Source organism: Corvus cornix, chromosome 26 (assembly GCF_000738735.6).
Source record: "Corvus cornix cornix isolate S_Up_H32 chromosome 26, ASM73873v5, whole genome shotgun sequence".
Taxonomy (NCBI): domain Eukaryota; kingdom Metazoa; phylum Chordata; class Aves; order Passeriformes; family Corvidae; genus Corvus; species Corvus cornix.
Window position 1 is genome coordinate 1,547,418 of NC_046354.1, and position 25,372 is coordinate 1,572,789.

The following is a 25,372-nucleotide window of genomic DNA, read 5'->3' on the forward strand; positions in this document are numbered from 1 at the left end:
AGTGTGATTTTTAAAAAGCCTGTACAACGTGGTAATTTTGGGGAAATTCCTTTTGTAAAAAAATCAAAACCACTGAATGAAAAAAAAAAATCAAATCCGATTCCACGGGCTGTCACAGACAATAAGGTGGGTTTTAAACCATTAGCGGGCACGATTCTTTGATATTTAAAATTGTTTCATGATGAATAATATTTTATTATTACAGATGTCAGGGTCTAATTAGGACCTGTCAGTTTTGCTTTGCTGTGAGGAATGGGAGCAGCAGTAATGACTCCACACTGGTGGCAATCACCTTCCTTTTGTTAACGAGGCAGGATGATGCACAGCCCCTGCCCCAGCTCCTCGTGCCCAGCAGAGCCCCTCGAATCCATCATTTTGGAGATGGAGATTTGTTATGTTCTACAAAAGCCCCATCAGGAGCTTAGTGCTGGTTCTGGGATTGGTCGTAATTGTAATAAAAGGTTTCTTTTCCGTGCCCTCCGTCCTGTGGGAATCCAGGCACAGCAGAGCAGCAATGGGATCAAGAGTTTCCCAATTTAGGGTCCTCAACCCCGTGGATAATCCCTGGCCAGTCTCTGGGCCCAGTCCTCTCCCAGGACCAGGGGTTTGGTTATAAAAACCTAAATTTGGAGACTGTTCTCTGGGTGACAGCGCCAATTTAAGGAATTTCTCTCACTTTCCCATCCTGCTCCTGATCGGCACTAAATACACCAGGGCAAGAAAAGGGATTTGTTTATATTGGCTAAATTCCTGCCCCATCCCTGGAAGCATTCCAGGCCAGCTCGGACAGGGCTTGGAGCAGCCTGGGACAGTGGCAGGTGTCCCTGCCCACCCAAACCATTCCATGATTCCATGCTGTGATTCTAAATCAAAACATTTTTCTAACAGACACACATCCCGGGCTGGTAACTGATCTGGAATGACCAATTTGCATCAGATTTTCCTTAAAAACACAATTCCCTGAGCCACGCCTACCTGGCCAGGGCGCAGTCAGTCCGCTGACCTGTGGAGAAGACAAAGAAATCCAGCATGAGGAGGGAGGAATGGGAAAATGCTTTCAGTGTCTCTGTACAGAGGTCTGGAAGGAGATGGAGGAGAGGAGAGAGGAGGGGACAGCTCCAAGGACAGCATCAAACTCATCCCTGCCAGCACAGCTCCACCAAATCCAACCAGGAATCAACTCAGGCTGTCCAAGGACTCCTGTCTCTGGAAATTGTTGGTTTTAAATAAAAATTACCTCCCTGAGCATTCTAATTGTCGGCTTCCACCAAAAAATTGGGCTTGTCAGTCCCTCCCTCCCTCCCTCTTCCCAGGGGAACTGGTGGGGTGAGAGATTCTACTTCACCAAGCCCCTGAGGAAGAGTGAAAACATTCCCAGATCTGTCAGCCCACAGCCTGAACGTGCTGGCACTGAAGCTATTTTGAGAGACAGACGTTCAGCGGTGTTTTCCACAAACATTTTTATAAAAACACTCCATTAACTTGCGCCGAGTTTTCAGGGAAGCAGCAGCCAAGCTCGGGACTTGCTAATGCAGCATCACCTAAAACATCACAACAGAAGAGGGTGGAAAAAGAAGGATGTGCTGGTGGGAATGGGACAGGCCCATTTTTTTGTGACAAAAATCAGTGAAAGCACACTGATTCCCACCAGCTGAAAAACCCACGTTCCCTCCAGTTCTCTTCCTGCTCCTGGGGAGATGGAAGAAGGAATGAGGGAAGCAGCTAATTGCTGATGGCTGACAATTAGTCGAGCACATCTTGATAGCCACTTTTGCTCTCCCCACGTAAAGCCAAAACAGTGCATAATTTACATGAAAATGTTATTCTCAAGCAGAATTTCCAGCCATCTGTCCCCGTTTTCATCATGGAATATTCATACAGAGAAATTACACGGCTGTGGCAGCATCAAGGGGCTCCTGCATTAGGGTGACAAATGGGTACAGGAGGCAGGGACATAATGACTTGCAGAGAGGAGGACTTGCTGCTACTTTTATTACTGGAACTTGTCATCTTCAGATTAAAGCAATTTGCACCCCGACTGAAAAATCTCACCTGAGGATGGGGCAGGGAGGAGAATAAAAAATAACAACCCCCTGAACTTCCCAGGCACTGAAGACACACAGCTGGAGGCACATTCTCCTGTAAAGCTCCTAACCGTGCTCCAGGGACGTGTGAAGGGAATTTTATTTGCCCATTTCCCAATGAAGTGACATTTTATGGATAAGTCTAGGCACAGTCCCCAGTTTGTACTATTAACCTGCTCCTGTGAGTTTGGAAATGGGATGTTCCTCCCTTTCCCAGCTCCTTTTGATCTCACAGATGACAGGAGGAGCTTTTTTCAGGAGCTGCTGGAGCTCACCCTGACACTCCCTGGGTCCCTTCACAGGGCCACTAAGAAAGCTCAAAAAGCAAATGAAGAAAACAGAAGCAGCCTTTAAATCTACACAGCAATACAGAAATCACATTTAACTTCCTCTCCTTTCCCTCCTACCACAGCTTGAGCCGGGTTCAGGGGGCAGGCAGGTTAAGAGGAAATAGGTCTTGGAACGCAGAGGTCAGCTATGACCCAGGAATGTGATCAGTCACAGGGGCAGCACGGCTGTCACTTGCAGATATTTAGAGGCACAAGAAAAATGCCCTAAGGACACAAAACTGTGGCTTCAGCCACGCTTTCTTACAGGACAGCTGAAGAGATGAGCAACTTTAACCAATCCAACTCAAACTGAGGCACCTCCTCCCCTCAGCTCCTAGCGGTTGGGGTCTGATAAACACGAAAGTCTTAATTACTGCAGCAAGAAGTATTTTAGTTTTACAGAGCATTTTCAAACTGAAAGCAAAGCACTTCAAAGCCCACATGCTGGTTAAGTTTTCATCCAGCAGATTTGCACACCACGAGCTGTGGGGAGTCTAGCTCAGTCACAGCCCAACACCAGCCCTGCTCCAGACACGAACTCAGAACGAGCTGAGCCATTTTTTGACCTGACATTTAGACTGTTAAAACCTTCTCCTCTGCAAATACAAGGCAGGCAGGTTTCTATGGAAACTTGGATGCATAGTTCAAGTGTTTTTGGCCAACAGGATTTGCCCATACCATGAAGGGAAAGAAATCTGCCTTTGTTCTGACTCTAACAGCAAATGAATGTTCAGTTCTGGCTGCTGCCCCCTGACTGATGCCCTCTAGACAGGCAACATATTTTACATGCTCTGAAATTTGTTTGTTCTTCTCCTAATAAAAGCCTGGGCTCCATATGTTGGTTTGGTCCGGGTTGAACCCACAGAGGTGAGGAGCAGCTAAACTGCCAGGCAAATGAAGGCCCAGCCCATCAATAATTCTGAATTCATCAGTAAATCACCAGGTCTGGCCCAACAGAGATCATTAAGTGATAACCAGGATGGGTGTGAAGGAGGGGAGGAGGAAGGAGGGGGCAGCACAGCCCCACTGCAACAAACCAGTGATGCACATGAGTGCCTCGTTAAGCATTTTGGTGTTCACCCTTCATCAAGCAGCCATGGGGGTCATTTGGCTTCTCTCTCATGCAGATCAGAGGAATCAATTCAGAAAACTCGAGCACGGCCACTCTGTATCCAGGGCTGCCACCCTCAGCTGAGGAACTCAGTAAACCCAACAGCCACAGCCCGGCTGAGAGCTGCGAGGGGGACCCACACTCACTTTCTCCCAGGGTCTTCTGGAGAAGGTCGTGCTTGGCCTGGAGCTTCGTGATCAGGTTCCTGCCTTCCAGGTACTCCTTCATTTTCTGTGGAGGTGGCAAAAAACAGGATGGTGAGTGGACAATTCACTTCTCTGATCGAGTCTTTGGGCTGCTGGATTTGTGAACATGAGGGCAGAGTGACACTGAAGTTTATAGTGACAGAACAACACTGAAATTCACGGTTAAAGGATGAACTAAGTCCTGGTTTATGCATCTGGGCAAGTCTGAAGCTCAGTCCACCCATATTTCGAGCCCAACCAAGTTTGCATCAATGATCTCAGAGGCCTTTTCCAACCTTAACAATTCTGTAATTCTGTGACTCTCGATCTTCAGGGCAATTTCCATTGTTCCACTGTGGGACCAGCTGAATGTCTGGCATCTTTTAAGCCACCAGAGGAGCTGCCATCCACCCCTCTGCAGGCAGGGCGGGCTGGGGCTGCACATCACGGGCAGCTGAATGAGCAATTTGTTTTAACCAACTAAAAGGCTGCTACTGTGCTTATTCTCTCACTTAACCTCTCTCACCCCACTTTACTTGTCAAACCCTGCATCTGCCTCCGCGCTGGATGATCCACAGGGCTGCACAGGGGGCGCGGGACAAAACAAATAAAGATATTATTTAGGTTCAGATTTACTCTTGTGGTGAAATACTGTACACCCGTGCAGGCATTTTTCCCGCTGCTCCCTGATTTTTCACAGCTCTGCAAATGCTGGGAGGGTTTTTTTTCAGTTCTTTCACCTCTTATCTTGCAGTTCAGAGCAGTTTGACTTTTCCCAGTCCAAATCCCACGGCACCTCCACCACCGCGAGAAACCCGCAGGTGAAGCCGGAGCAGCCGCACCCCGCCTCGAGCTGGAGCCTGGGCTTTTGTCTCGCTGAAGTTTCCAGGCGTTATTGCCTCCTAGCAACACGCAGGGGGAGAATTCCTCAAGAGGAAAAGCAACCAAACAAACCAAAACCAAAAGGAGAACTCCTAACCAAGCGAATGCTCCCATCCCGGCAGGAAAACATCCGGGTTCTGGGGGGGTTGGCGGTTCCCGGGGCACGCGAGGCCTGTGTGTGTAAACTCCTCGAGGAAGGGCTCCTTCCTCTTTCTGTTTTGCTTTCCTGGCCCGGCACCGAGGGATCCAGAGCCAGGAATGGGCACCTCAGTGTTCCTGAAGGGTTGTTTTGCCTCAAACACTTGGGAACATAAAGCTGGGAAGGCGAATCCTCATCCCCGAGAAACCCCGCGGTGCCGCCGCAGGGTGCTGCAGGGAAAGGGGGAAACCGGACGGGGCTTTTCCTGGAGTACAGAATGGATAAGGGGGAAAGTCTATTCCGTACTGCGGAAAAAATCCTGTCCGGGTTTTCCTCTGAGTCCATTCTGTACTCCGGGAGAAATCCAGTTCGGGTTTTCCCAAGAGTCCATTCCGTACTCTGGAAAAAGTTCAGTCCGGGTTTTCCTCTGAGTCCATTCTGTACTCCGGGAGAAATCTAGTCCAGGTTTTCCCCTGAACCCATTCCGTACTCCGGAAAAAAGCCAGTCCGGGTTTTCCCCCATTCCGTACTCCAGGGAGAATCCAGTCCGGGCTTTCCCCATGCCGTACCGCGGGAGAAATCCGGGCTGAATTTTTCCCGGAGCACTGGGATGGGATTTGGGATCGCTGGGTGGGGAGCAGCTCCCCCCGCCAGAGACCCTCGTGGCAGGGCGTGCTTTGGGAGTGCTGTGGGTGGGGAGGCACCAGGAATCTGGAGCAAAAAGCAGAATTCCCTGGGGATACAGAGAAGGCCGTAGAGATTCCCGCGTCCCCGGAGCAGCCCTGCCCCGCCCCCGCTCCTCGCGGCTTGTGCCGCCGCTGCAGCCGCTCACTGTGCTTCCCTTCTGTCCCCAGACCTGGCTCAGGGGCACCTGCAGCTGGCGCAGCTGGGCAGGGACCTGGCAGCTGACGGCAGCCCCGTGTCCCCGCCGGAGGGGCAGGGCCGGTCCCCGGTGGCGGCCGTGCGCTACCGCAACCACGGCCAGCGCCGCTTCTCCATGGAGGCAAGTGCTGGGGGCAGGGGGACCCGGGCACCTCTGGCTGTCGCCTCCCCGCTGGCTGGAAGGGCCGGGCTGCGGCTCGGGATGTCACTTGTCCTGTGTCCCCTCCCTGCAGGACGTCAGCAAGCGCCTCTCGCTGCCCATGGACATCCGCCTGCCCCCGAGTTCCTGCAGAAGCTGCAGATGGAGAGCCCGGAGCTCCCCAAGCCCCTGAGCAGGATGTCCCGGCGGGCCTCCCTCGTAAGTGGCCCCGAGCCGCAGGGGCAGCGCCCGGCCCGGCCCCTCCCGAACGGACACCCGGGCCCGGCCGTGCTGGGCCGTGCTGGGCCGGCTGCCCCGGGCTCACTGAGGTCCCCTCACGTCCCTGCCCAGCCCCAGCCCTTCCTGCACACCCCAGCAGCACCGGCAGGAGCTGAGGGAGCTGGGAAAGGGGCTCAGCCCGGAGAAAAGGGGATCAGGGGAAATTTCTGGCTCTGCACAGGTCCCTGACGGGAGGGGGCAGCCGGGGGTGATTTGGGATCTTCTCCCGGGGAACAGGGACAGGAGGAGAGGGAACGGCCTCAGGCTGGGCCAGGGGAGGCTCAGGGTGGAAGTTCCCTGAGGAATTTCCTCAGGGAAAGGGTGGTCAGGTCTTGGCAGGGGCTGCCCAGGGAGGTTTGGAGTGCCCATCCCTGGAGGTGTCACCTGGACGTGGCACTCGGTGCTCAGGGTGGGGATCGGGCACAGCTTGCACTCGATGATCCCAGAGTGGTTTTCCAGCCTCAGTGATCCTGGGATTCTGAGATCTGCACCTGCTGTGCCATTCCCACCTTCCTTCACTCCCCTGAGCACACCTGGCTGCCCTCTCGGCCTGGCTCCTTCCCAGAGGGAGGAGAAGGAAAACCCTCCTGCGATTCAGCCGGAGCCTCTTGCCACTGGAAATGCAAATGTGGATAAATAATGAATCAGCCTTTGCTTCAGCAGTGCCATTTCGGTTTCTTTGCTGCAGAGCAGTAGCAGAAATTGGAGCAAAAACTCTGAGTACAACAGAGCAGGAGCAAAAACCTCTGTGTGCACCTCCAGGTGTGCTCAGAGCTGCCCAGGTACCACAGCCAGGCCGCAGGAGGCATCTCGGGATCCGAGGTGCCCGTTCAGGAGGAGGGAAGGAGAGCTGGAATTCACCTGCCTGTGCTGCCTGAGGATAAAACAGACCCCGCCAGGGTGATGTGTCGTTAATATTCACGTCCCCTCGAGAATAAGGAATGGGGCTCTGGGAGTTGTGCAGCACCTTGGGCTCCAGCACCTTCATTCCTCTGCTCAGGACACAGCTTTTCCCGGGATACACAGAGGGTTTGGGCAGAAAATGGAGTAAAAATCCCAAATGTCAGTGCCCAGTGTCCCTGGCAACCCCTCTGGAGGTGAAGCCATCCCGGGATGAGGCCCCCCCTCCCCAGTGATGTTTTCCTGTCTCTCCCACAGTCAGATATCGGCTTTGGGAAGCTGGAAACCTACGTCAAACTGGACAAACTGGGGAGTAGTGTGTGACACCCCTGTAAGGAATTAAGTGAAATTCAAAGGGCAGCTCCAAGTGCAAAGGGCAAAAATCTTCAATATCCAGAAATTTTCAGACCAAGTCTTTCTCGTGGGGTTCAGACCTGGTGCGGTCACTTCAAGTGGTCCTTCCCCCAGATGTTTTGGGGACACCAGTGCTGTGCCACCCTGGGAAATGGCCTGTGTCCCCTGTCCCCTGCCAGGGCACCTACGCCACGGTGTTCAAGGGCCGCAGCAAACTGACGGAAAACCTGGTGGCGCTGAAGGAAATCCGCCTGGAGCACGAGGAGGGGGCTCCTTGCACGGCCATCCGGGAAGGTGAGGCCGGGAGGGGCCTTCCCCAGGGTCCCAGCAGGATTTGGGATGGCTGTGCCCGTGCTCAGCCCCTGTTCCTGCTGCCCCAACCCCGCTGTCCCCGCAGTGTCGCTGCTGAAGAACCTCAAGCACGCCAACATCGTCACCCTGCACGACATCATCCACACCGAGCGCTCCCTCACCCTCGTCTTCGAGTACCTGGTGGGTCTGGGGGCTTCTCTGGGGGCTGGGGGGGACAAGGGAAGGACAGACTGACGTGTCCTTCCCGCTGCAGGACAACGACCTCAAGCAGTACCTGGAGAACTGCGGGAACCTGATGAGTGTGCACAATGTGAAGGTGAGGGGGGTGCCCGGGACCCCCTGACCCGTCCCTCATCCTGGGTGGGGGTGTTTTGGGGCTGGGGGAGCTTGGACATCTTCACTGAGCTGCAGCATGTGCAATACTCTGCTGTACAGGGGCTGTCCACATCACAAATGGGACATGTTCACACTCAAAAGCACAAACTCTGCAAGTTATCACAGGTCACTCTTTGGAATCATGAGAGATCTTAAAAATTCAGCCAGCAGAATGAACACAGACAGAGGGTTTTGGTCTAATAATGAAATGCTCTTGTCGTAATCAAATATTCAAATGGTTTGGGTGGGAAGGGATGTCAAAGCTCATCCAGTTCCATGGGCAGGGACACTTTTCACCCTCTCAGGTTGCTCCAAGCCCTGTCCAGCCTGGCCTTGGACACTTCCAGCTTTCCCCAATTCAATCCACTTCCCTCCAGCTCTGATCTGCACAGTAAGACTGCAAATCCTTCAAGTAAAAATGAATATTTTTAACAACACGAGTGCCTGGACCCTGCTTGGCCTTTGCAGGAGCAGCAAAGGGTCAAAAAGGAATATATACAGAAAGAAAGAAAGAAAGAAACATATACACACACTGTATGAGGGTGAGGGAAAACCTTCCAGGAACTAACGAAGCTTCCCCTGTGGGCTCCCCAGCCCTGTGTGCACTGACACAACAAACAAAAATGGCTTTAATTAACTGCCAAAAGCCTGTGTTTTATGTCCCCTTGCTTGACAACATTGAAAGAAACATTTCACAAGAATTAAGTCCCTTTGGAAAGTCTCAGCATTTCCTGCTTCCTTTATTAATATTTCAACCTTTTGTTGTTGTTTTAGAGGAAAACAGGAAGCGCGATCACCGCTACGAAAAATTAATTAAATTTTTTTGAGAACTTCCCTGTAGAATCTGTTTGCCAAGCCCTAACTGTACATTTTTCTCAATCAGTTAAATTTTTGCAGGAGAAAACATGGTGAGTATAAACTGCAAAAAGAACCAGTCTGAAGTGGGGGCGGTTGAGGATAAATCAGGTTCTGGGGGTCTCAGAGTCACGCTCAGGTGAAGGGACAGGAGGGTTGGAAGGCTCAGCTGCAAACAGAAGCTTAAAGATAGCAGATCAACTCGTCTTGGCAGAGTTAAGCTCCCCTTTGAAGCACATCTAACCACTTAAGCCCAGCCTAAGGTGACTGCAGGCAGGGCAGGGCAGAGGCACTCGCTGGGACTTGCAAGACTCTGGCTTTGAGGTCATTAAAAACATCAACAGGTACCAGGGGTTGCTTTAAAGGAGAAAAAGATGTTCCCATCCAGTGCAGAATCTCGTGGTTTTTTTAGTATTTCCTCATGCCTAACATTCTGTTCCCTGCCTGATGCAAGGATGCTGCTGAAAAAAAAATAATTTCAAAATAAAGCTTCAGGCTTTCCCCAGTGAATTACAAAGATCCATTAGCCCTGGATTTTTGGTGTAATAGAAACAGTCAAAGGAAAAAAAAAAAAATCAAACTACAGGAGAACTCCTGAGGATTTCATTTGGGGCAGAGCACAGCTGGGATCGGGCTAAGCACAACCAGAACAGAGCAGCAGAAACGTCCTCGAGCCACATCACTGGTGCACGGTGACAATTAAGAGGTGAAGATCAGCTGGGAGTCAGAGCCAGGGGCGTTCTGCACCTACAAAACCAACCAAGGTGGGCACCTCTGAGCCCAAAGGCCCTGCAGGAGTTTCCCAGTCAGAACCAGTTGCACATGGGATGAAGCAGAACCCAAACCGGACTGTGCTTTCCTCCCTTTTCAGGCTATAAGGAAGAAACACCTCTGCCACTGCTCCACATCCTGATCTGTCTCCAGTCAGGAAAACTCAGGGATTTTCCTCTCTCTCACCCCTCCAAGAATAATTCCAAACCAGGCACTCGACTGAAGGATGGGGGAACTGGATCTGACTTCCCATGGGATCAGCATCACAATGGGGGAATTGGATCCACTTCCCATGGGATCAGCACCACCAGGACACCCCCAGCTGCCACTGCTGCACCACTCAGGGGCAGGAGGATTTTACACCACATTTCTCCATGTCTTAAAGGTCTTGGCAAAAATGAATCTGCATTAATCCTAAAGCACTTCACACAACGAGCGTTGTTCTGGCTCCTCCTCTTTCCAGAGGTAAAAAATAACATTTTGCCTAAGAACTAAAATTATGCCGGTTTAGAAGGGAAAGAATGAAATCGTTCACCCCCTTCCCACTGCCCAGGTGGAGCTGGGTGCCAGCTGTGCCCTGATGGGCAGCTCTGCCCGGATCCCTGGCTCGGGAAGCAGGGCTGTAGCCATGGCAGCAGCGGCACATCCCTGGATTTTGGCTCCCTGAAGTTGCTGCTGCTTCCCTGCCTCAGCCACCTGCAGCAGCCCAGTGCTGAGCCCAACCTTCCCCCCTCTGCTTTCCACTGGCACAGGGAAGTGTAAATTACCCTGAATACAAATCTGCCTTCAAAGCCCACCAAGAGATCCATCAGCACCGGCGTGCAGGGATGTGCCTCCAGTGGAAATAAACATTATTCCAGTTTGGAGATAACTCCAGTGAGGATCCTTCCACTAAATTCTCATGCTGCCATCACTGTATTTACCCAAAAGCTCTGCCTAGGAATGCAGCACATGGAATTTCCTCCTTGAGTCACATTAATATGGAATATTCTTTTAAATTAGCTTTTTTCTTACAGTTCCTACCCCCCAGCACTCAGCACATCACGAGGTAAAAGGGAATTAAATCTCACTTCTGCACTGCACTTTGTTTTTATCCCCTACACAAAGCTCTGCCCTCAAGGCTCATTAATACCCATCTGAGGGTTTTCTCAGACACTGAAAAAGCTGCCCCTGGGAGATTCAGAGCTGGAAATCCTTATCAAGGCTATTTATAAGCCTGGTCAATAGCAGATCAATGCAGCATCTGATCAGGCTGCTTAAAGAGGGTCTCTCTCTAACACCACACCAACAACATGAAAGGGAGAAATATCCTATCCAAATTAAGCCCTGGATTCCTCCTCCTCCTATCTGAACTCGAAATAGCCCTCTCTGGAGAGGGAATGCTCAGAGTTCAATTAAAAATCACTTTTCTAGTTCCATAACCCTGGGCAGGGTGGTCAATCCCTTCTTGAAGCAGCTTCTCCACCCACTTCTCTCAACAGCCAGATTCACCTTCAGCGAAGGATTTTGGATTCTTCTAAGCCAAGGCCTAATGAACCATGCTGCCAAGTTAGTGCACAGAAAATTCAGATTTTAATGAGCAACACCATTCTGGGAAGAAGGTGGTGAAGGATGCCCAAGGGAATGACAAAGTAACCAGGGTAAAATCCATGATTTTCATCTGCTACCCTGAAATATTTTGAAATTGGAAACAAATTCAACAGTTTAACATAAGTCTGATGTAGGAAATAGACAGTCTGGTATGAAATTCAGTATCAGAAAGCTCTTAGCATCTTTTAGAAAGAACCAACTCAATGAAAAGCTTCTGCAGGCTGAAATTGTAAGATGGTAATAACAAAAAATGAAAGAGCTAAATGTTCTTTTAGTTTGCACTAGCTTTGAAATTTGATGTTTACAAGCTATTATTAGGTTTTTTCTCAGAAAATTCCTTTTCAGATGCAGAAGAAATCAAATTTGACACAATTTACCCACAGACTACGTTTGCATCAACAGAGGTATCCCAAAATATTTGCAGAGAATTGAGAGCACACAGTTTTGAACCCCAACACACTTCTTCTGCTCGCCCAAAAGCAAAGAGAGAAGCATCTCTTGTTAGACAAGAGCATCACTCTGCACTCTCTTGTGAGGAGAATTCTGAACAGATCACACTGAAAATTACAGAATCATGGAATGGGCTGGAATGGAAGGGATCTTAAAGATCATCCAGGGGATGGGCAGGGACACCTTCCACCGTCCCAGGCTGCTCCAAGCCCCTCCTGGCCTTGGACACTTCCAGGGATCCAGGGGCAGCCACAGCTTCTCTGGGCACCCTGTGCCAGGGCCTGCCCACCCTCAGAGGGGAGAATTTCCCAAATGAAAAAAAATTCCTAAATTCCTACGAATCAGCCCCTTACTGTGAAGTAGAACTGCTCAGTCTCCTGCTGGTTTGCCCGTCTCTTGGCAATGCTGGGTTTGCTCATGAACGTTTCCGACACCGTGGATTTCACAGACTCCATGGAGTTGCTGTACTGGAAGCAGTCAGAGACATCAAAGTCCTCTATCGTGACAATGTCCTGGATTGTCTGGAGTGTGGCTTCCATCGTCTTCTTAACCTGCCCAGCAAGAAGGAGAGAACTCAAAACCTGAAGGTTTTATGTTGTAAGTAAACAACAGAGGTAGCAAAGTCCCCTGGAGCACTTCACTAATAAACAGATATTACTGGTTTCACACCCTGTGCGCTGTAATTAATTTTGGCTCATTAACAGCACAGTCCATGCAAGCACAGAGCTGGCAGCACCCTGAACCTGCCAGGACTCCGTGCCAGGATCGCAGTTGTGATCTCTCAGGCTGGGATCAGGAGGAGATGGAAAGAAATTTAACCTCAAAGCAAAGAGAGCTGAACTAATTGTCTTCTGCAACTACTGGGCATCAGATGTTAATTACAAACAGGACTCTGCTGTACTGCACATTTTTACTGAAGGCCAGAATCGACTTTATAGACATAAAAGGAGTTGCAAATTTTGCCCAGAAGTTCCTGAGCACAGAGGTGCAGAGATTAGATCCCCATTCATGTCATCTTCTTCTCATCTTGAATGGCCAAGTGAACAAAAATCACTTTACTCAGGTTATGCAAACTCACTTCAAAACATTAAATTCCTCCCTTTCCCTTTGCTATCCAAATAAAACTTCTGCACCACAGCCAGTCTTATCAAGTTAAGGATGGGAAGAGAGATATGGGGAGGTATTTTAAAGGATTCTCTCCATACCCCCAACTTTCCTGTGAGATCCCCCACTAATTAATGTACAAGATGCCTTGGCCTTGAATTTTAACACAAGTGTTGATAAAAAAGGATGACAACAACCAGATTCTTCCATAACCAGTGCCCAGTAAGTGGCTAAGAGCCGCTGCTGAACTTTGGTTATTAACTGACCTCTTCATTTTCGATCTTCAGCGTCGATAACCGGGACTGCAGCTGCTGACACCTCTGCACCAACTCACTCTGGACTGGCTGCTGGGCACAGAGCTGAGACTCCTGCAAGAGAAACAGCACAGCAGGACATCGCAATTACTCCTTTATTTATCAGACACAAACATTCTCCAAAGTGCTGAGCTTTAAAACCGGGCAGCGCTGGATTTCAACCAGAGGAAGAAGGTCCATGGTTCTACCCAAGTGCATTTCCTTTCCTGAGAGGATTGAACAGAGAGCAAGAGATGATGGCAACATCAAAGAAGAGCCAGGAAACAACAGCTACTCTCAGTGATGTCAGGATGTCAGCTTGTCGTGTGCTTTGGGAGTCTGGAGGTGCTTTATCCCAGGTATTTGGATAAATCACATCAAAAATCAAGAATTTGGTGCAGTGCTTCAGACTGGCACCCTGGGGCAGGGGATTGCTCAGCTGAACCACCTGCACAGCACAGCAACAGGCACAGGTCACTCTTGAATGAATCCAGGGGAGCTGAAATAAAAGCAGCACAGGCTGGGGACCTGTCACAGACACCACAACACCGAGGTTCCCTGAGCTGCTCAGAATGATCTTCATTCCACAGCACGGGGCAGCTTTTCCCTTTCATTTTGTTCTGGGTTTTGTGGGGATTTTTAAAAGAAAACACTGACCTCACTGCCTGAGGCTGTTTTTTTAGAGACAGAAATTGAAACTGGGAGTTTTATCCCACCCATGCACACACACCATCATATAGTCTGATATAATCTGCTGTGTGCAGCACCATTGCTACAAGACCATCAGCTGCATTTATAAACACTCCTCTGGCCTTGAGAAGCAGCAAGATAAATGATTCAGTGAATGGGAGCTGCTCCTGAATGAGACTCTGCAGGTAATTCCTTTTTTCCCCATAATCTTACAGGATCAGAAACACAGAAAAATCCAGGAAAGGTCATTTGCAGTCTGAAGGTTTCACTTAAAACGAGAGAGACAAAGAAGAGCCTGGAGCAGTGGCTGTAATTCCCAGCCCAAAAGAAGAGGCTGCAAGAGACCATCCTCCAGTCTGTGCTCAGGGGATGATCTAGAAATCCAACCAACTGACCTACATTGTCACACTGTACACGTGTTCCTGCTCAGAACCAGTTTCAGCTCGTGTGACTTTCAGCAGCTCCCAGCTGAGCAACCACATCTTGATAAAGCTATAAGGAGAGGGATTTGCCCTGCCAAAAATGGAGAGTCCTCTGACAGCCCTGTCTCACAAGGAGGGGGCAGAAAGCACCACTACAAACCATTTGCACTCTCAGATTGCACACTCAGATGCTGCAAAAAAACAGCATTTAGGTTTCTTCTGTTGGCCCTTCAAATCTCAAAAATCAGAGGCTGTCTTGGGGATTAACCTGTAGGTTGAATGAAGGTGTCTCCTACTCACATTTAATATTGAACCTAACTAAGCATTTTCACTTCCAGCAGCTTGGATAGCCAAAAAATTAAAATTTAGATATCTCTGCCATGAGCCCCTGCTTAATCTTTGCATCATCTCCCAGCTCTGAGGCTCCCAAAAGAGCCAAACAGGCGGCCCTGGAGTGGGTCAGTTTATCAAAAATGAGGGAGATAAACAGGCAGAGCGGCAGGAGGGCCCCACACTGACCATGTCACCCATGTGTGGCTGGAACTCGAACTTCATGGGGGGGCAGAAGACGTTGTTGTACATCTCCATCAGCCTCTGCTTGTCGCTGTTGGCGTCCAGGTTCTCCACGGCGTTCTCGATGGCGTCCAGCCCCTCGTGCTTGGACTGCTCCAGGTTCAGCTCGGCCGACAGGAACGTCCTCAGGGCTCTGTTGAGGCTGGCGTGGTACCCCAGGTCACAGCACTGCTGGAAAACACACACAATTCTCTATGAATAAAGGGAATAAGACTCCAGAATGGGGATTTGAATGTTTCCAAAGGCAGGAGCTGTACAAATGAGGAACAAGCTGTGGGTATTTTGTCACCTGCTGCTGGGTGGCAGGGAGGTCCCACGTCTCTCTCTGACTGCACAGAGCATCTCAACCTGTAACCCCCATGCAAATTTTATCACGGTGTTGTAATTGATTACCAAGCTTGAAGTATTGTAACAGGTTGTGGAGTTTTCCTGGACTATAAGAGACTCATTTTTCATGGAGTACTAGAGACTCATTTCATTCAGAAAGGAAGTGGCGAAGTTCAGCAGTAGGGCAGGGTAATTCCCTAAATTCTAACCTGACTTCTAGGGGTCCTGATTCCTATGGAAACACTCCAAAATCCTTAAATGACATTATTCAAAGGAAGAGGAAAGCAAGGCACTGAAGTGCTATTGGAGAGACAAGACACAGGATTTGGATCATCTATAAAGACAAATCTGCATCTAAATAATTCCGTAATTCCAGCAAACTGCTTCATCCAGTACTTCAGGAAGGAGGAGCATGACCTGGACATGAAAAGAGAGTCATCCAAAACCCAGCAGCCACCAGTTGGGATGATTTCATTGCTGGGGTGAAACAGAGGAGCAAAAAACTTTGAAGCAGAAAGTGGTTATGGTCAAGAATTTCCTGGCTATGGCTGACACTGGGATGATGTCACTGGGAGACAATCAAGCAGCTTCATTTCCACCACGGCTGCAGAGCCAAGTTTTCATGTTTCAGAAGGGGAAAAAAAAGGAGCTTTTCATTAGCATTAGATCAGAACCAGCCTGGATTTTTCAGCCATCTAATAAAGTGAGCAAGAAGGAGCCCACCTTCTTGGAATTACAAGCAAGATTACATCCACTAGGAGAATATCCAGAAAGGAAAGAAAGAGACCATCTGCTCCATTGCTGTGCTGCTCCGTAAGCAAAATTCACATGAAAACTCCTCCTCGCCCATCATTTGGGTCTCATCACTGTCATTGTTTGCAAACGCAGAGGAAAAAAGGGGGGAAAAAAGAAGAAGGAGGGGTGGGGGCAGAGGGAAGAGAAACTGCTGGACCATTCCCTGCTCCCACAGAATTCCTGCCACCGAGTGCTGCTGGAAGCCTGGCTCTTGTGCCAAACAAGCTGTGGCAGGTGTGGAGCCTTGGAAAAAGAGCTGCAGTTGCTGGTTGGACTGGAGGCAGAGAATTAAGGGACTTTACATTCAATCAGAAAAGAACAAAACCAGCCAAGAAAAAAAAAAAAACACCACAACAAAACAAAAAGCAAAACAAAAGAGGCTTGATTGAGAATCTGCACGTGTGGAGGCAGCCTTGGATCAAGAGGCACTCACAGCTACTGCTCACTCTGCAGGGCTGGTCCTGCAGCCATGGGGGGAAAGATGGAGTTGGGCCAAGGATCAGCTCACATCTAACAGCAGCACTCGCTCCTTTTCACAGAATTCTTGGTGTTGCAAGGGACCTCTGGAGATCCCCCAGTCCCAGGCAGGGTCATGTGGAGGGGACCCTCCAGGTGGCTTTGGGATGTCTGCGGAGAGGGAGACTCCAGGCCCTCCCTGGGCAGCTGTTCCAGGCTCTGCCACCCTCACGGACAGAGGTTCTTCCTCATGTTGAGGTGGAATTTCTTGTGTTGTAGTTTATTACTCCTTGTGCTGTCGCTGAGCAGAGCCTGGCACCTTCCTGACACCCCTTGGGGATCCTTGTATGGGCTGATGGGATCCCCTCTCAGCCGTGTCCTCTCCGGGCTGACCAGCCCCAGCCCCACAGCCTCCCCTCATCAGGGAGATGCTCCAGACCCCAGATCATCTCTGGGGCTTCTGCTGGACCCTCTCCAGCAGCTCCTTGTCATTCCTGAACTGCAGGGACAAGAACTGAACACAACTCCTGCTGCGGGACAGGCGGCTGTGCACCCTCCAGTGTGACCAGTTTGTCTTCCCAGTGTCCCCCCCAATGCACTGGGAATCCAAAGGGAAGTTAATGTGTCACACCTCACCTCACTCAGGCAAAACGTGCTGGCTCTTTGCTATTGAAGCCAGAAACAGAAAACGTTTCCCAGCCCACTCCCCCACTTTAAAGGGTTTTTTTTGAAGTCCAGTGTTCCATGTTTATAAATGCACCAGTCCTGCCATCCCTTTTCTGGGTTATATAAATGTTTGATGGAATCGTTCTCGAAGGAAATCAATTTTTTATAAGAATTTAATGATAACTCATTCAAATTCACTTCCCAACATGACAGCTGATTAACCCTTTGCCAGTTAGCTTTCAAACAGGCCTCAAAACCAGAAGATTCAAGGGGAAAAAGCCCTTTGTTTTAAAATGCAATTCAGATTTGGAAGGGGAATGATGAGATCCTGGAGATCTCACAGAATACCTATCCCTGGAAGAGCAAAGTAAGCTCTGGGACTCAAACACACGTTTTTATCTCTTTTTTTCCAATCCTGTCCTAGTGACCCTTTTATAAATATGAGTTAATGCAAACTTCCCCATTACTGTAATATTTCATTAGCATCAAAGAGCTGCCTCAGTCCCCAAAGTCAGGAAATTCAAAACTACTGGGCTATGTCAGAAACAATTTATTGCTTTTAACTCTGGACAAAGAATTAACTCCCTGCTACCCTTCCCTGCACACTGCCCAGGGAACACACCGTGCTGGATAAACATGACAAGTTTAATGCTGTTTGGCCTAACACAATCTCCTTGTAAGTGACTTTGAAGATTACTTTTATATTATATTTCAAAATTCAATATCATCAAATGATTAGATCGAGGGAAGGCATTACAGCCTGGCTTAAAAATCGCATTTTTATTCAAGTCAGATGGCTCAGATAACCATTACTGGTTATAATTGTTAATTTTCAATCCTTCAGGATCAAAGGCATTAATAAATCTATTTTCCCTGTGTCTTAACAACGAGATAACTGAATTCCATCTCCTGCGCTCCCAGACAAGTCCCACATTTTTCCATGCCTGAACACAGAGCAGATAACACTTTTATTCTGAAGATGATGAGAACTTGTGGTGTTAAACTGAATGCTCCAAGGGAGTTAACTCAGGCAGGAACTCACCCAGAGCCACGAGGGCTCCTCTCTAGGGACAGACAAATCCCTGGGCTGCAGAAGTTTGGATTCTTGTCCTGCAGCACTGCCTGCCATGCCCCAGACACAGCTGGGACTGCCCAGGGAGAGCAGCCCTTCCTTCCAAGCTGGGTCCCCCAGGTTTGTCCTGTCCTGCTGGAAACACCTCAGCTCTGTGCTTAGAGATTGTTCTGGGCTTGCGAAATCCAAACAGATTCTCTGCTACCTGTGATCCACGAAAATACACCAAGAACAGACAACTGAACCAGGCACGTGTGCAGCATTTGGGGGAAGACCTGAGAGACAGGGCTTTAGAAGAATAAAATTAGAACAATTAAATTAGGCTGATGCTGGTGAAATTAATGGCAACCTTGTAGCTTCAATATAAATATAAACACGAAGTTCTCATTTGCTAAAAACCCAGAGCCACGCAATTTAGGCTGAGCAAATGTTAACCAAAACAGGGCTCCTAAAAAGGCAGGAGGAATAAACAAACCAGGCCTCTCCAGAGCAGCAATCCTGCAAACCACGACATTTGGAAATAACAGCATTTTTCAAGCCCGCTCTCGGTGACAGCCCTGACCTCCAAAGGACAGGTTTAAATCAACACCTGGCACAAAAGCACTCCAGGCAAGTTTATCATCAGCTGAATAAATGTATCCTATAGACTGCTGGTTATTCTAATAGCTGAGTAATTAATAGAGATCTGAGTGCTCTTTATTGCCTGTGTCTAGAGACTCTTGTGCTCATCACTCCCTGCTCCTCCACAGCAGCTCCCTCCAGGCTCTGCAGCCGAGTGCTCCCAGCAGGGATGGCCTTGGCAAGGGGAACAGGAGCCACCAGAGCCACTGACCCACACGCAGTGTGTTCAGGCTGACGGGGTGGTTCCATCCTTGGGAATAACCTCAGCATTCCTGACTGGCTCTTCTGAGTTTCCAAAAATCAGAATTTCGGGGTTTTTTCACAGTGCATTTTACCAAAAGCAGAATTGCTGTCCCCTGAATGGGGAGGGATTGAATTCTATTCTGGTGAGCAGGGAAGGGATCTTAGGGAAGGGCTGGAGCTGTGTCAGGGAGGTTTGGGATGGAGATCAGGGAAAGGTTCTTCCCCCAGAGGGTGCTGGGGCACTGCCCAGGCTCCCCAGGGAATGGGCACTGCTCCAAACCTTCCAGAGCTCCAGGAGTGCTTGGACAGCACCCTCAGGCACAGGGTGGGATTTTGGGACGTCTGTGCAGGGCCAGGGCTTGGACTGGATGACCCCTGTGGGTCCCTTCCAACTCACAATATCCCACGATTCTATGACTTTTCCAAAACCACTTAAAAGCAGCTTCAGGAAACATTTCTGAACTCCCTCTCTTCTACCAAATTTCCTGTACTGTTTCTACAGTTAAAAATCTTTTTTTCAAACGTGCTTCTGAGTTAAAATCATGCAGGTTTGCTTTTCACTCATAGTCAAGTGAAAATGTCAGGCAGCAGTGTGATAGTGAACGTGGGTTTCACTTTAACTAAGCAGCTCCTCCTTTTCTCTCTCAGTGCCCAGTTCCTTGTCTGTGTAACAGAGGTGGCCACCTGAGAAAAGCTCTTGTCACAGCCTAATGACCAATTATCAGGCCACTGCCACCCCCCAAGCTGCCCAGCCCAGCCATGCAGAGGTTTCCAGCTGTGCTGGTGCAGGGGGGGATGCTGAGGGAGGAGAGGGACGTGGGACGTTCCAGCAGCACTTACATCAATGAGATCAGACAGGTCATGGATGTAGTACTTGAACACCGAGGCATTGGTGGCTTCCAGGGCCAGCAGATACTCATTTCTTGCCTTAATCGCCTTCAGTCTGTTTTCTGTGTACTTTGCCTGGCGCTGAAAGACAACAAAAACCAGAATATAGCATTAGAAGAGGTGAGCAGCACGCTGGGTAACACCAGAGAACACTGAACAAATCTTACTCTGCTCACACAGATTTTGCCTTTGAATTCCAGTTTTGCCAGGACTCCAAGACTTGAAATGCAGATTAATTATTTAGATGTGTTTAAGCATTACTATGCTGGACTGAAAGTCTTGAGACTGTAGGATGGGGAAGATTAAAGGAGGAATGAAGGAACAGGGTGGGTTTAGGAGGTTATGGCCCAGCTCCAGCACCACCACAGAAGCCCATGGGTTGTCTGAGGGTTGCTACAGGCACCCCACCTCTTCCAAGGCCTGAACTTGGTCCTTCCAGAGCCTAAATCCATTTGAAAATAACTCCATCCCTTCTACTGGCTTGAACCTTAGAGCTGAACTGCTCAAAGGCAGTTTGGGATTGCTGGGCTCCCTGGAGCACAGCCTCGTGCTTTGGACAACAAAAATAATCATGGTAACCATGAATTCCAAGCAGGCAACTTCTGCTTTCCCACTCTAACCTGCTTTCAGCTTTTTGTGCCATGCCTGGATTCCCTGGGATGACACAAACTGCACACCTGACTGCCCTGAAGGAAACCTGGTGCTGGATCTGCCTTTCCTCCAGCTGAGTGCTGAATGAAACCGGCACAAAGAACGAGATTTGGAAGTGAGGGGGGATCTCAGTGGCTCCTGTGCACCCTGCCAGTACCTTCTCCTTCATCTTCTCAATTTTTTTGACAGAGCTTCTCCGGACGTGTTTCTCCTCGAACTTGACGTTGGAGGTGGAGTCGGGGGAGCGCGGGGTCTGCTTGTCCTCTTGTTTCACTGACTTCCCAATCTGCTTCTCCTCCTGCTTCTCTGCCTCCTTCAGCTTGCTCTGGGCACTGATGCTGTCGGCGTTGTACATGTGGTAGGTCTTCATCACCTGCAGAGAACGATGACCAACACTCAGGGCCCAGCAAGGCCGAGCTGGCTGTTAGTCTGAAACACCTGAACCAGAGAAAAACACACTCAGGGAAATTTCCCATGTCAGAAAAGCAGGGCAGGAGGTGCCTGAGCGAGTGTGGCTCTCAAAACGAATCTGAAATCCAAGTGGATGATTTTGCAGCTGCTGCTTTGTTTGACTTTGGCATGTGCCTTCTTGCACAAGCCAGTAAAGGAGGCATGAAAATCAAAAAAAGGATGCAGACTAAATCCAGCCTCCCTGACTGTTCAAAGAAAATGATATGCCAGGAAAATGAGAGCTTTTCATCAGCAGGTAAGGTTTCTGAAGGGAGGCCTATCAGTCTTTCATCTGGGTGAATCAGTGCTTTAAACATCACAGGATGTAAATCCAGCCTCAACACAGTGGCTGCAAGAGCCACTCAGGTGCCATTTGTTCAAATCAAATTTGGGACATAAAAGTACTTCTGGGCACCTTATGTAATAAAAAAATTAATAAACAAGTGTGGTTCTTTCGTTTAGGGAGACCTGGACCCTGTGCTGTATGAGCAACTTTTATTATAGCACATTTTTTATATGTAAATATAGATAAATATCCCCCCAGTCACAAAAATCCCATTTGTTTCACATGATATGAACGTCTAGCTTTGTGTTATGCAAATAGAACCAAAGGACATGAGACATAAACCAGTTTTTTATCCATAAATGCAAAGCAATTTGAATCCCACACCAAAACAAACACGATACAACACTCACAGGGGGCAAAAAAAAAAAAAGCACAATTGCATAAAGTCACCCATTCCAGCAGTAATAAAGGCCCCACTTGTGAATAATTTGATTTATCTCAGATGAAAACCCGTTTAGAGCTCTTTTGCACCACAACATAACAGGATTTTACCCAAGTGGGCTGCACCCTCCCCCTGTGCAGTGATCAGCAGAGGTTCCCAGAGCCAAAGAGACTCTGGATTTAGACATGAAAGGGAATGTGACTGCAGCCAGTGCTAAAGACACATCCTGAATAATTTACACACACGCACTCCCAGCCCCTGCAGATGCTCAGACTATAAAGCAGGCGTTTATAATGATAATAATAGATGCAAAGGAGTTGCTTTTCCTCTCTCACTCCGAGTGGAGCTGGCAGAGAGTGAAAGCAGAGGGAGAAATCCCAGTTTTAATGGGTTTTTAATGGTTTTAGGCCACGTTGGCAGCCACGGGCTCTGGTGTGGGGACACTGGTGACTCACTGGGGTCTGCTGAGGGCAAGATGGCACAGGACAAAAAAATTACAGGTTGGGACAACTCTCTGTGTTTTATTTGTGCAGAGAAAGTAAAGATTTCACCCAGATCCATTTTGCCCAAAAGCAGGGATTCTGCCAATCCTTTGGATATGGAATTATGGAGTCATTGAGGTTGGAAAAGACCTCCAAGATCATCCAGCCTTTGGTTGATCCTCACTTTGTCACCCAGCCCAGACCACTGAGCGCCACATCCAGCAGAAAGAGAGGTGGAATTATTTCTAAAAGTACCATTAAACGTAGCCACTGGTGGGGTGGCTTTAATTCCAACGAAAAGCATCTTTTTAGCATGATCAGAAGTGGCTTTTTGCAAAGGAAAAGGTTTTCTGGTGAAGGGACAATTCAGAGTTCTGCAGCAGGAGGAATGAATAAACAGATTTCAAATTCCCAGCACTGACATTAAAAATACCAATGCCTTTCATCACTTTGTTTAGCAAAGGCTGAATTCTGGAAGTTCTTCCTTCTGGGGTAGAGGAATTACCAGGACTCAATATTTGGCTCAAAAAATGACCTGTCAGGGCCCGGCACCCAGAAATGATCCCCTGTCCATGAGACTCCACTCACCAGCCACTTCAGAGCCACCTGAACTCGGATTAGAAATTAATCTAGTTCCTAAAAGTCTCTTTTTAGAGGCAGATCTGTGTCCTTCCTTAGGATCCCAACCATGACATGACTCAAAAGTTGAGCCAATTCTGCCCTCAAATAGAAAACAGTTTCTGGAGTGCTGATTTACCTGAATATTTGGCTTTGAGGCTCTAATTGTAACAAACTGCAAGAAACAATTCCCTCTATACCTTTTGCTGATACAGGAAATTTCAGGGAACCCCAGGAAATTCTGTAACACTGATTTTTACCCCCACAGGGTCAATATGCCACGGCTTGAGAAACAACCCTGGGTCAGCTTCTGGAAGGAGGAAGGCCAGAACACACATCTCAGTGTCATGACCCAGCAAATCACCCAGGAAGGACAAAATAAAAGGCATTTTGAGCAACTGAACAGTGAGTTCTGCTTTTAAAGAAGAGAACTAGCTCAGTAACAGCTGCAGAAAGCAGAATTTACATCAAGCAAGAGGCTTTTCCATTCGTCTGTGTGAGGAAAAGAAAAATCCCCACGCAGCACGTGGACCCTTGGGATCACATCCTCCTCCTCACCTCTTCCTTGGGGTCTCCAGTGGATTTACTGAGAAGGAAAAAGCACAGATGGGAAACTCAGACTCCAAAAGGAGCTGCTCTGCTGAGAGCTGAGGGACAAATAAGCTCAGTGGGTGCCTCTGAAGGCTCACACCACACAAACCCCAAGGTTTTTGGCATATTTGGAAATAACTCTCCTATCTCTGGCTCTTTTTCAAACCATCACTGCAGCAAAGGAACAAATGGGCATGAAGGTGAGACCTTTGGGGAACCAACACTGAGAGAGCTGAAACAACTCAAGGACAGAGGGGAAAAATGGGATTTATGGAGCTTTTTAGGTGACCTCGAGCTGCAGGGACTGCAGCCTTTTCTCAGCCTTGGTGGGAGAAGTCAAGCACTTCTCCCTTCTGCCTGAGAAGATGCCAAGAAATCACTGATTTACCGTGTACAGTTCATTCAAGACCTTCATCAAGTCCTCCTGGAGCTGCAGTCCCACTTCCTTGCTCTGCAACAGAACAGAGAAATGAAAGTTAATTGGGGAAGACGCTGCAAAGGCAGAGGAAGTGAGCACGGAGCATCCATTAATAAGTTAGGCCCAATTAAGCACCACTGTTTATGCTGGCAAATCCAATCAGTGCCCAGCCCAGAGCCACCCAGGGTCACATTGCACCAGGAGTATTAATAAACCAAAATATTAGAAGTGCACAGTCAGAAAAGCTTTATGGAACAGAGGTGGGAATTTCCAGAGAACTTGAGATCTCCGACTCTCAAGCCTGCAAATACAGCATTTTCCCATTTTCACAGGATCAAGCAACACTCTGCATCCAGCACAGCTTGGTATGGAAGCTGAAGAGAGGCAGGACAAGGAAACCACCACATAACAAGAATAACTTAATTCAGTTTATAGATTTTACTCATTCGCTGCCCACTAAGGCAGCGTTTGCGTGCTCCAACCCTCACGTTACAAGCGTTTAATATCTACTGGGGCAAGCAAATTTGATAAATCCAAGATTATTTATGCCTACAACATTCAGGAAAAGAAACAGATAAAGAGGCAGTGCAGCCAAACCCATGCTTAAACCAACATTTCTGCCCAGGAAGTCAAGATAATGCTAAACCATGAGAAGAAAACCAACAACACACCGATAAATTAAAGAGCCAGAAGAGAAAGATTATCTGATTTAAATTTAAATTATTCTTTTCCCCATACTGTGCAGTTCAGCAGTGCTCAGAGTGTGCTTCTGAGATGAAAATTGCTTTATTGTAGACTTCTTTTCATTATTTTGGGGAGTTGTGGTTCAGACCAGCCTGGAATTGCTCTGCTGGCAGCACAATGGGATTCACAAGTATCCAACGCCCAGCCCTCTGGATTTTCCACGTGTTCCAATCCCATATTCCTCACCCTGCTCCCTAGGTGCCACAGGAAAAAAGAGCATCTGACACAAATGCTGACAAAGGAAAGCTTTTTCTGAGGAGCCTCTAATTTAGAGAAAAGCAAAGAGCTGGTGATTCCCAACCTCCGAGGGAGCTTGCAGGAACAAACCCGCGGGAGTTGCACCTCTGGAAGCAGAAGGAGCTGAGGCTGCTGCTCAGCCCTGCAGTCATCTGGGTCGCCAGGGTTTTCTGGCTGCCTTTTCCTCCACGTGGAGATGATTAATGGAAGCGACTGCCTGGGTCTGTGTGAAATGCCCTCAGCACTGAACTTTTCACACAGGAGGAGTTTTCCAGCCACAGGCTCCCTGGTGCTGCTTGAACTGCCTGGCCTGGCCCTCATCTGCCTCTCACCCCGCTCTTTTCAGCCCATTTTGCTCATTTCTTGCACTAAAAAAAATTGCTCATTTGCTGCACAAACTGCTGAAGCATCAATTATGCGACAGAGATTAAAACGAATATTTTAATGTAGATTCAGGTTGAAGGGGGAAAGAAGATGCCAAATTGTCAAAACACCAAACTCTTTGTGCTTCCAAATGAGCTCTCAAGAAAGGAGCTGCTGGATTGCTGGACTGGAAAAAACCCTTCCATTAAGATGAAGGTAAGACAGATCACAGGGGACATCACAACAAGAGCGGCGCAATGAGCACTGTTAATGTAAAACTGTTCCTTGCACTGATTCCACCAA

The 25,372-nt window shown here is 48.6% G+C and overlaps 2 protein-coding genes across 6 annotated transcripts in view; one reads left to right on the forward strand and one right to left on the reverse strand.

The window, feature by feature from the left end:
* The window catches only part of SRGAP2 (SLIT-ROBO Rho GTPase activating protein 2), a 97,243-nt gene that overhangs the window by 25,611 nt on the left and 46,260 nt on the right, over positions 1 to 25,372 (reverse strand). For 4 of the 5 annotated variants that reach the window (XM_039565069.1, XM_019288911.3, XM_019288910.3 and 1 more), the window contains 8 exons: positions 23,696 to 23,758; positions 20,596 to 20,811; positions 19,740 to 19,868; positions 14,666 to 14,890; positions 13,008 to 13,109; positions 11,991 to 12,188; positions 3,671 to 3,755; positions 976 to 1,003 (listed from right to left, as the gene is read on the reverse strand). In XM_039565069.1, the coding sequence (XP_039421003.1) occupies positions 976 to 1,003; positions 3,671 to 3,755; positions 11,991 to 12,188; positions 13,008 to 13,109; positions 14,666 to 14,890; positions 19,740 to 19,868; positions 20,596 to 20,811; positions 23,696 to 23,758 (1,046 nt within the window). The remainder of the gene's footprint in view (positions 1 to 975; positions 1,004 to 3,670; positions 3,756 to 11,990; positions 12,189 to 13,007; positions 13,110 to 14,665; positions 14,891 to 19,739; positions 19,869 to 20,595; positions 20,812 to 23,695; positions 23,759 to 25,372) is intronic. The other variant, XM_039565070.1, reaches the window with a different exon arrangement.
* Positions 5,008 to 10,468, forward strand: LOC104692340 (cyclin-dependent kinase 18-like). The gene is made up of 7 exons (XM_039565304.1): positions 5,008 to 5,032; positions 5,585 to 5,737; positions 5,846 to 5,970; positions 7,464 to 7,578; positions 7,682 to 7,776; positions 7,850 to 7,912; positions 9,698 to 10,468. Exons 1-7 carry the CDS (start codon positions 5,008 to 5,010, stop codon positions 9,737 to 9,739), a joined length of 618 nt encoding a protein of 205 aa, XP_039421238.1. The 3' UTR covers positions 9,740 to 10,468.

Bases quoted from the DNA above. Each gene is read 5' to 3' on its own strand.
- LOC104692340 (XM_039565304.1), top strand. From the start codon at position 5,008: ATGGATAAGGGGGAAAGTCTATTCC. The intron at 5,033-5,584 runs GTACTGCGGAAA...TTCTGTCCCCAG, and splicing joins TAAGGGGGAAAGTCTATTCC to ACCTGGCTCAGGGGCACCTG. The intron at 7,913-9,697 runs GTGAGGGGGGTG...CTCCCTTTTCAG, and splicing joins TGAGTGTGCACAATGTGAAG to GCTATAAGGAAGAAACACCT.